Source organism: Pteropus vampyrus, unplaced genomic scaffold (assembly GCF_000151845.1).
Source record: "Pteropus vampyrus isolate Shadow unplaced genomic scaffold, Pvam_2.0 Scaffold206, whole genome shotgun sequence".
Lineage (NCBI taxonomy): Eukaryota > Metazoa > Chordata > Mammalia > Chiroptera > Pteropodidae > Pteropus > Pteropus vampyrus.
This window is the reverse complement of record NW_011888987.1, coordinates 393,373-403,811: the sequence shown is the minus strand read 5'-3', so window position 1 is coordinate 403,811 and position 10,439 is coordinate 393,373. Positions and strand designations below refer to the sequence as shown.

General features: G+C 34.6%; 1 protein-coding gene across 1 annotated transcript in view; it reads left to right on the top strand.

The window, feature by feature from the left end:
* The window catches only part of CAV2 (caveolin 2), an 8,296-nt gene extending 2,546 nt beyond the window's left edge, over positions 1–5,750 (top strand). The window contains exon 3 of the mRNA XM_011372396.2: positions 3,860–5,750. Coding sequence (XP_011370698.1) covers positions 3,860–4,010 — 151 coding nt within the window. The 3' untranslated portion in view covers positions 4,011–5,750. The remainder of the gene's footprint in view (positions 1–3,859) is intronic.
* The last annotated feature ends 4,689 nt before the right edge of the window (positions 5,751–10,439 follow it).

Sequence of the window (10,439 nt, the reverse complement as noted above, 5' to 3'; positions counted from 1 at the left end):
TATAGAGGAATGGCCAGGATGAGACCACAGGAGATTCAAGGTGCTGCAGTTAAGATGAGCACCCCCCCACCCCAACCACAAAGGAATGAAAACTCAAACTGCAAGATAGTGAAATGAGAAGGCCTCCAAGTTAACTTTTTTTCTATGAGAAACAAATGGGAGTGGCATCTAGTTAAAGGGAAAATAAATACAGAAACACTGATCAGATGTTTTGAGTAACAAACACAAAATGCATCACATATCTTTGGAGAACAGTTAAAAGCATTGTAAAATTTTTAAAGGAAAATGTATTTTACCAAGAAGTTTGGTTGTTTTACAGGATATCCACTTGAGGAAGAACATTCAGATTATCTCTAGTATGGCAACAGTTGCCGAGCTTGTGCTTTAGGGCCTTCCTGGTGAAATGTATAACTCCAGATGCCTCCGTGCCTTTCCCAATCACTTTATATGGTATTTGCTATACCCTAACACAGACCATTGTTAAAAGTTATAAAGTTATTCTCACTCCCCTTTATCATCTGAATCAATTTCGTTAGTCAGTTAGCTAGCTGTTTAGTGCAACCAAGGAAATTTATTGAATAGTTTGTGTGGGGCACTGGGCCCAGGATGAATAAGAGGATCTGCCTTCAGCTTCCTCCCAGTATATCAGGGCACCTGGCTAGGTAGAAGTGGGTACTGAAGAAACTCACTTAAATCTGTCAAAGAGGAGGGAGACATGGGGAAGGTTTGTAGAGTGAAGAGTCTTAAAAGGCTTTTAAAGAATAAATAAAAATTCACCAAATAAGTAAAGGATAAACAATGAATACCAATTCTTTTGATCATTAAAGGTTATAAACAACTAAACTATGTTGAAAGTGCCAAAAGACTGACAAGAAATGAAAATCTTTGCCTTTATACATCAGCAGATCCACAAAAGCCAGATGTATACAGGTAGCTCATATTTTGACATTTAGCACATAGATTTTTAAAGATGCCTAAGTAGCCTATAAAATTTTGGATTCCTAATTTTCTAAACCTCTATGTCATTTTCTCACTTTCGAAAATATGAAAAACTGAGTAACCACAAAGCATATTAAGAAGTGTTGGCTATGAAGGTATTTGGAAATATAGAGTGCCGTGTTTACAGTCAACAAAGCTAGGTTTTTCTAAAGCACTTGTGGAAGAATTGAAAACAAAAGCATTCTCATTTTCTAAATGGTGGATATAAGTAAAACTACAATTAACCAAATGATGCTTCTTTCCACCTGGCTCTCCTGAGAATGATAGGCGTTTTTATGTAGTGCTTCCAAAGGTGAATCATCAAACCACTTCTTTTTCAGCCACATAAAATGTATTATTTAACTTTAGCTTGTTTTTCAAATTACATTCATGTACGACATTAATATTTAACCATCATACATTTGTCATCAGGCAGCCGTGATTGCAAGTAGAGGAGTAACTGCAAATAAAATGCTTAAAAGTTAGTTTATACCTTGATTAAACAGATTTATCATTAATAGACTACATTCCTGTGACATGGTAAGAATGGATCAAGGAGAGGCTTTATAGGAGAACAAACCTGTTTCTCTTTATTTTCTGTCCTTTTTCTTTTTTTTTTTTCTTTCCTTTTTTTCTTTTTTGATAAAAGGTGGGAGTTTATTGTTTTACCAGGAAGTTTGTGACCAAAAACTGAAAATATGAAGTAGTGGGTTTTCCAACCACATCACATCATCACAAACTGATCCAATTTCAGATTCTTTAAACAAAACAACAACAACACAACAACAACATCGACAAATACCCAGAACTCAGTCTGGTGATGTTGTACCTACGTCATTAGGATCCAAGTCTCCTGAGACAGCCTCCAGTTGGTAACTGCAGGTTATTGGTCATAAGTAAATCATATCAAAGAAATGTGGCTGGAGCACCCTTACACCTTATTTTTGCTGGGATGCAATTCAAACGCGTGGTCCCACTGATGAGAATGCAATAGTAGCAGCTTCATTTCCCAGAAGCAAACTGCTATAACAATGCAATCTGCATGACGCTATAGTTAATACAAAGCTAAATAAAAGTCTTTGTCCTAAGGGCTTTATTATTCAATAGAGAAACATATAATCTTATAAATTATCAGACTAGATCAATTCAAATTGCCTGGAGTTTCAGAAAGGGAGCTATTTGGGATGTTGAGGACGTGATTTCATTATCAGAGGATCATTGGGTCCTCTGATCCATAGTGAGAGAACAACTTAACAACTTAAAGAAAATAAAATTAAATGAGCGCACCACATCCTATGAACAAACTGAAGTTCTTGAATGTGGGCTCTGGCACTCTGCTGAACTGGAAAATCTACTTTTGTCCTGAGTTTAATTCCCTCTTAGGACATGGGCACCTAACAAGTTATGGGGATAGAAAATTCCTTAGCCTAAGGAAGAAAAGAAAGTGAAATATTTTCTGAATGAAGTGGATTTGGTTAAGAAGCTTTCTGAACTAAACTTAAGTCTTATAGTTTGTGAATTTGAGATTATTTTGTTATAATTGTTTTCATTATGTATTCTGACTTCGAAATAGTTCTATTTATTATTCATTATAATGACAGGATTGTGTAGACATCTCAAGGGTGCATACGTGTTAATACTGATAGCCAATCTGTAAGATTTCCTGTTCTTACTTTAATTTGTAGTGATTTACCCAAAGCCACAGATAAAATGAGAAATGTAATGGAATAAGAGGTCAAAAGTTGCCATCATTCAGGTTTCTATTCACCTATTTAGCTCTGAAACACCTAGTAATTAATTCTCTTTAAAGATTGCTTCAAGTCTTTAGCGCTTGGAACAAAACACAAGTTAAGACAATATGAATAATTCAGTATTCTAAAAATGACCCGGTCAGACAGTTCTCTTATCTTTCCTTCACTTTAGGCTAAGTACTACAGACTTTTATTTAAAATTACATTTTAATAGCAAATCAAGAAAATCAACCTTATTTCCTTGTACCTATCCAGGTAATAGTAAAAATTCCATTGAGGCTATCAGCAATGCCTGAGAATTTACGGACATTTCTGTGCTTAAAGAGCACCACTGCAACAGAAAACATTACTCAGAGGATTATACAGAAAACCAGCCTGAGGAATATGAGAATATGTAGTTATGTTAAGAAAAGGCATATGGAAAAAATAATTTCAGAAAAGTCTAGTTTTTCCTGCTTAAGAGTTCTGATATCATTGCAGGGCTCTTTTAACTATACCACACAGCCTTTTTCAGTGTATATAATTACTATGGAAAATAAAAATAAACGATAACAGAATGATAAATTCACTTCAGCTCCAACATTTACCAAGGGTCAAGGATGGCCTCACTTAAAGAACTTCTAGTAGAAAAGACAGAACCATTAGGCTTAATTTATGATACTTTTTGGTAAATTTGAGCATTATGAAGTTTTGTTTCAGTACTTTAGAAACACAAAGAAAAGAAGTGTCCAACCCTGCCTGGCCCAGGGGAGAGGGAAGCAGAATGAGGTGACAGGAAAGGCTCAGGAAATACAACCACAGGGAAATATGAAGAGTTTAGCAGATTAATGTTTAGGGGCAGAGATCCGGTGGATAAATTCACTATTTTATTTATTTTTTTGTTTTACTGATTCAGATAGCACCAATGGAAAGATTATTGTTTCTCATCTACATGCCTGTTTGTTTCTTTAAGCAATATGTCTTCTGTGTATCTCATCATTATGTAGGTCATTTTTATTTATTTGTTTCAAATGTTCAACCAAATTTAGATGAATTAGGCCATTATTATATCTTTTCACACATATGCAAGAGTCAGTGGCCTTATTTGGTAACACCGATAATCCTTATACATCTGTCTTCCTCCATTCCAGGATTATAATGCCTTTTGTCAAGACCTGCCTAATGGTCCTGCCTTCAGTGCAGACGATATGGAAGAGTGTGACAGATGTTCTCATTGCCCCATTGTCCACGAGTGTAGGACGCATCTTCTCCTCTGTCAGCTTGCAACTGAGCCATGACTGAACACTTGGACACCAGGTCTGGAGATTCGGATACTGTAATACTTCTTTGTTGTTATAACATAAAAACACTACTGTTCTGTTCATTCCCCAACTGTTCTAATTATGAAAACTGTTAAGATGGGAAACCACAGTTAGAAATGTTTATTGGCAAATCTTTCCAAATAATGCTTTTCTCATTAATAATCAAGGATTTCATGTCTAACTTTATAATGAGAATATTGCAGTAGGTTGGCAACACTTAATTTTAAAGGCAGACAGTTTTTGCTTTAGTATAAAAATATACATTTTATCATGATGAATTTATTATGATCAAGGGACATTTCTCACAAATAATATAATGGTTTTATCTACAACTGTCATAAAAATAGAGCATTTCTTTCTTTCTTTTCTTTTTTTTTTTTTTTTACCTCTGGAAGTAATATTTTTTAAATTGCCTTGGCAGGTAAAGTCATGGACATACTTAGCAGAAATAAGATATACAAATATCCTAGAGATTGCAATAACGAAACTGTACAGTGGTGATAGGGGCTATCAAATATAGTAAAATAAATGTGAAAATAGATTCAAGCAAATGGGTTCCTTTAAATAAGATATTGTTAACCTATGGGCCTATTTAACAAGATGTTTTATTTTACTGTATATTTTGCACTTAATATTAAATGTTGCTCTAATTAGATGGCTTTAAAGCACTTTTATTATATTTATGATCTTATTGAGCTAATATATAGAATGAGTAAATGTATGTTTCACCAGGAACTTCATTGGTGAGATTGCACTGTCTTGATTATGTAAGCATATATATCTTCTCTGGGGATAGAATGTAAAAGAGCAATATACTAGGCTTTTCTTTCTAACTTTTCCAAGAAAAATGCTGAAATGTTTTATAACTAATGTTTATCTGGGTGTGATCATAAAATAATCTGTATCTAATTCTTATTTCATCTAGCCAGAAATTCAACATGTATGCTGCATTCCTGTTAATGTTTCACTTTACCTTCAAGTAATATTGGTGCTATTTAATAATATTTTACAATAAAGGCTATTTCTGACACATAAGTACAATTTTAACTACAGTGATTCATGTAGATTTACAAGAAAGTTGTCAACTTGTTGGGCCCATGCTACTGATTTATATATAAATTAAACACTAACAGCTACAAACTTTTAATATGTTGTCTAATATGGGTTTTGTTACACAGTATAAAATTATTATCATTTTTGAACTTTAGAATCCTATTTCAATGTTTTCAGTCGCTGTTGTCTTAAAAATCTCATTATTCCAAAATGATAGGCATATACAAAAGTTGCCTATGTTGTGAGTGGTTCCTATAATTTACACAACTTAAAAGTGTATAAATGCTCAAATTTCAGAATTACTCTCAGAACCTGAATTAACATTCCTTTGAATATCTTCATGGATGACAAATATTCTCTCAATGAAGATTAATTTTATTTTTCCAAATTGCCAGGACTAGTAAATATAAAGGATGATCAAACTGGAATACTATTGGGGACCAGAGCAAATGAATAAATTATGAAACTCATTTTTTTTTTAAGGTAGCCTCAAAAGAGACTTTTTAAAACTATCTTAGGCCATTACAGCATCTTTAGGAAAAGGCCTCATAATTATTACCTTAAAGCATTACCACTCATTTGACTGCTTAGATTTTAATATGTTAGTTAAAAAGGTCAATCAGTCTCATGACTTTATAATTGCAGCATGTATTTAAAGCGTTTTTTTTTTAAAAAAATTTGGAAATGTCGAATGGCCAAAGTATTTGATTAATAAAATATCTATTTAAATAAATCATGAGCTTCTGTCTTTTCAAATAACTACTGGCAAGTTTTAAAGTCAAAATATATACACAAAGTCATATAACGAAACCTATTAACTTTTAACAAGTGACACATATGATTTCCTGATTTCCGAAAAGCATTGAATTTCACTTTCAAAATGAATTTTTATTGAGATTTGCCATTAACTGTTTCAAATACTGAAATTTTGTACCAAGCGGATCCAGGTTTCATATGCAAACATGTCTGTTCTTTTAGCCGGTGTCGGGGAAAGGTAGGTAACAAGACTTTCCCAATATCCGTAATAAACTTTCTAAAAACTCATAAAATGTATTTATTGCTTTTATTACATTAAATATAGAACTGATCAATAAAGAACCTTATTAAGTTAATTTTACCTTATTAATAACTCATAACAGATAGAAAAATACATGAGTTAGTGTTTATTCAGGAATATGTTTGTGAAAAAATTATGAGATTGATAATTTAATTCTGTTTTCCCAGCACTTAAAAGGGTTCCCTTTAAATTTTTCTATCATTTGATGAATAGTATGGAATAACTTGTTCACAAACCCATCATATTTGATCTTCTTCATGAAATAAAGTATCTTGCTAATCCTAAATAAACTGATATTTCTGTTTTTAATTTTTTAAGTAAGAAAGTAAAACAATATAAATCACATGTACTTGAATTACTGGTACCATGAAGCCTGACTAGGTTCCAAAATTATTTTTGGAAAGTGAGTATATAAAGAGTAGTTGCTGATATTGGCATAGATTTTCTTGTCAGTTAATCTGGAAAACTGACCAACTTCTAATAACGAAGCAGGTGTTGCCTTTTTAAAATACTCTTTATAGTTTCCACAAACTTTTAAAAGTCTCTCTTTTCAATAGTTATGCGTATCCCATGAATTTATTTAGAGGCTTTTCTTGGGAAACTGTTGGCACACAGTGCAACATTCATATGATGTATTATTGAATCATACACTTTAAACCTATTTGATTTTATTAACCAGTGTCACTCCTAAAATTTTAATTTTAAAAAAATCTCAAAAAAAAAGACAAAGAAGAAGAAGAGCCCTACCCTCCAGGTCAAGCATTTGGATACCAGTCCCAGCACTTTTATTACTGAGGTCTATCACCTCCTGCAAATGGTTTAATCTCGGAGGTCTCAATTCTCTTATCTTCAATGAAAAGATTGGACTAAAGTATCTCTTGGGAGCATTCTAACTCATTGTTTTCTGTGACTTCAGTAGGGTGGAAACTTGGCTATGTATATATGCAAACCAATCTATCTGTTCAGTCCAGGAATTTTTAAAATTCATAAATTTTCTATCAATTAGAGGGCTGGTGTGCTTTAAATACAATAATTAATACATTTGCTTTCACTCTTCAGTTGATTATGAGACTGTGTATGTGGCTTTGGTTCTTTGTGACAGGGATTTCTACATTTATAACAATTCTAAGCCTTTATTATTGTGACATTTTTCATCAAAATAATACGTTACTCTGTATTTTAAATTAATTAAAATTAATTTTATTTGAAGATTTTTCTACCAAAATCAATGCTATACCACCATAATCATTGCTGTCTTCATTTTTGGCCTGGCTAGTTACCACAATCTCTCAACTGGCCTCACCCCTAAGCTTCAGTATGATCGTCTCCAATCCATCTTCCTCTGCAAAAAGAAAAAAAAAGTGCTCACATCAAGACTCTCATGTCATTCTCCTGCTTAAAACTATCAATTGTATGTGTGATTGCCCTTAGAATAAAATCCAGACACTTGAGTAATGTATTGAAGGCCTTCACTATCAACCCATTGCCATCTTTGGCAACTTCTTCCTGCAGCCCTCATTGAGGTGCCCATGCTGCTCCTGGGTGCCTGGCTCTCTCCCATCCTCATGCCAGAATCACTCTTCTCCTCATGGCCTGTCTAATCCCTCTTGTTTCTAAAACTCTTCCACATCAAGTACCTCTTCTGTGTCTTCACATAAAATCTTGTACAAATCTCTATTATGATTTACCATACAGTAAAATTAACCCCGTTAACGAATCCTACTAGACTGAAAGTTAGGTCTCAAAACGTGACTTCATTCTTGTTTCCTGGAATTCTAAGATGGTACCAAGCACACAATGAGTTCCATCAATATTTTTGGAATGAATGACTATGTGAATAAACAATTGAAAACTTGGGGTGATTTCTGAGCCAGAGTAAGAAACACATTTGACTTCATAATTTTCTTCATTTGTAAGAGCGGTTTGAAATGTACTGATTCTAATAAGATTTTTCTTCGCACCAGTTTCTCACTCAAGGATCATTAAGTTAGTAAAACTAAAACAAACGTAAGCATTGCAGGTGTATTTTCATCTTTTGGGATATTGCCGGTTCTTATTCTCAATTCTCTTAATTTTATTTCACATCTTCAGTGGTAGGAAACACTAACACTCAGAAACTGATTTGGAAACATACTTTCTGGCAGTTTAGAATGTTGCTCTTTCTTTTATTATGCTATTTCCTATTTCAAAATTTATAATACTGAAACATTATTTTTATAGCATTTTACAGTTTAGAAAACACAGTCCCATATATTGTCTCATTTGAATCCAGGACAAATTAAATGGCATAGTGGTGAAATCTTATAAATAATCAGCTTGCAACTTTGTTATTTTAGAATGTTTCTCTAAGATAACAATGGCCCAAAGAATTTTTACAAGATTGCACATTACTTTAAGAAACTTTAAAAGAATAAAAAAAGTCGGTAGTGCTGTAATGAAAAATTACCACTGCTACATCAGGATTTGGTATATTTTCTTCCTTCAAGGTATATATGTATGTAGGGAGGACAAGGGAAGAAACTGAAGGAGGATGGAGCAGAGGCTAAGGATATACTAGATAATCAGAAATAAAAATAATTTGGGCTTCCATAATTTAATCATCCCAATTTTCCCTCCCTGATCACCTTCGAATTACCAAATGAGCAAAAGAAGGCATCTGTTGTGTTTTTAAATCATTTTATACTCACTCTTCAGCTTCTTTCTTCGAACTGCATCTGAAATGCCACCATTGGAATCTTATACCTAGATGCTTGTTTAAGTGAAAGATACCCTTTAGGTGGGGTAACGTTTCAATCTGTTAGCAGTCAGTCGTTACTTCAGTATGAATGGATGTTCTAAAAGGAGATACTGAAAACTACATGAAAGACCCAAACATGAGGGCCTTGAGCAGAGACTGTATGAGAGCACCATACACTGATTAAAAGACAGCCACCAAACAGAAAATCAGGACAGAAAAGGGAAAACAGAAGTCTCCAATGACACAATCCTCACCTTTTGCAGTTTTGCTGTTGGACTCCTAGTAAAGGGGCAATGGAAATAGAACAGGGATGGAGGGATTTGAAGTCAGCTAAAGACTTTTCAATAAAGGAAAGTTGTCTATGTTTTAGTGAATGAAAAGGGCCCTGGGAGAGGTGTGAGGGCTCTGCGAGAACCATGTCCCCTGAAGAGAATTGCAGAAGAGCAAAAGTTAAAATGAAAACTGAACTACAACTTGTAACCATCTGTCTTTCTATGCTGTTGACTGCTGCAACATATCTGTAGCAAAGAAAGGAGACCATGCAGCAGTCAGAGAAATCAGAGGACACCACTTCAACAATTATCCAAAAATAGGACAGAGACACCTATCTGCCTGCACTAGGACGTGTTAGGTCACTCAGCTTAGCTGCATGCCTGGAGAAGTCATTTTGCCATTATAGGAAAAGGTAGGGGTGGAGAATTATGAAAAAGGAAGAGACATGATTCAAAGTGAGAAATGGCACGTAACCCAGGGTAAATATCTCTCCAGACATAAATGGATCAGGAGGAGATCAGAGCAATAGGTCATCTCTGGAGCATTCTCTTCTTTCCCTGTCTCTGAGTAGCTTGTCATCAAGCACCTGCCAGTAACAAAAGGGGTAAGAAGGGCAGTAAGCAGGTCCTGCTTCTCTAGCTGAATGGCACAGCAGTTCCAGCCAACTGCTGGCTCAGCTAACTGGGGCAGTGAAACAAGGAATCATTTGGAAAGTTGCAGGGATAAACGCACCATTACCCAGTGGGTCAAGTGACAAGGATTAACATGCTTCTTTTCCTGGGAAGGAAATGGGTTGGAATCTTGATCTCTGGTACAAACAATAACATTTATGTTCGAGCATTTATTATCTGCTGGGTATTTATTTAATCTGCACAATAACCCTATGATGTAGGTTCTCTTATTATCCCCATTTTTCAGATGAGAGAACTGATGCCCTACAGTTGAAGAATTTTCCCAAGATCACACTGGAAGTCAGGATTTGAGCCAAGAGAATCTGACACCAGATTTCAAGCTCTTAATCCCTATAGAGATTATCAACTATTTCTAGAATGTGTGCATGGTTGTTCTTTCTTTTTTATTCATCATTCAGTCATGTCACCTTTCATACTCTGAGAAGCATTTTTTTTCCATTTCTCCCATCAGTGGAGTAAATTCCAAATCCTCAATGGTTAGAGCTCCCCTCATGTTGGTATCTGGGCTCCCTGTACCCTCCTCACCTGCCCCCTTTCTAATCCTCGAGCCTCTCCCAGCCCAGTATCCTGCTTTCCTTGGCACACTCTTTTCTTTTC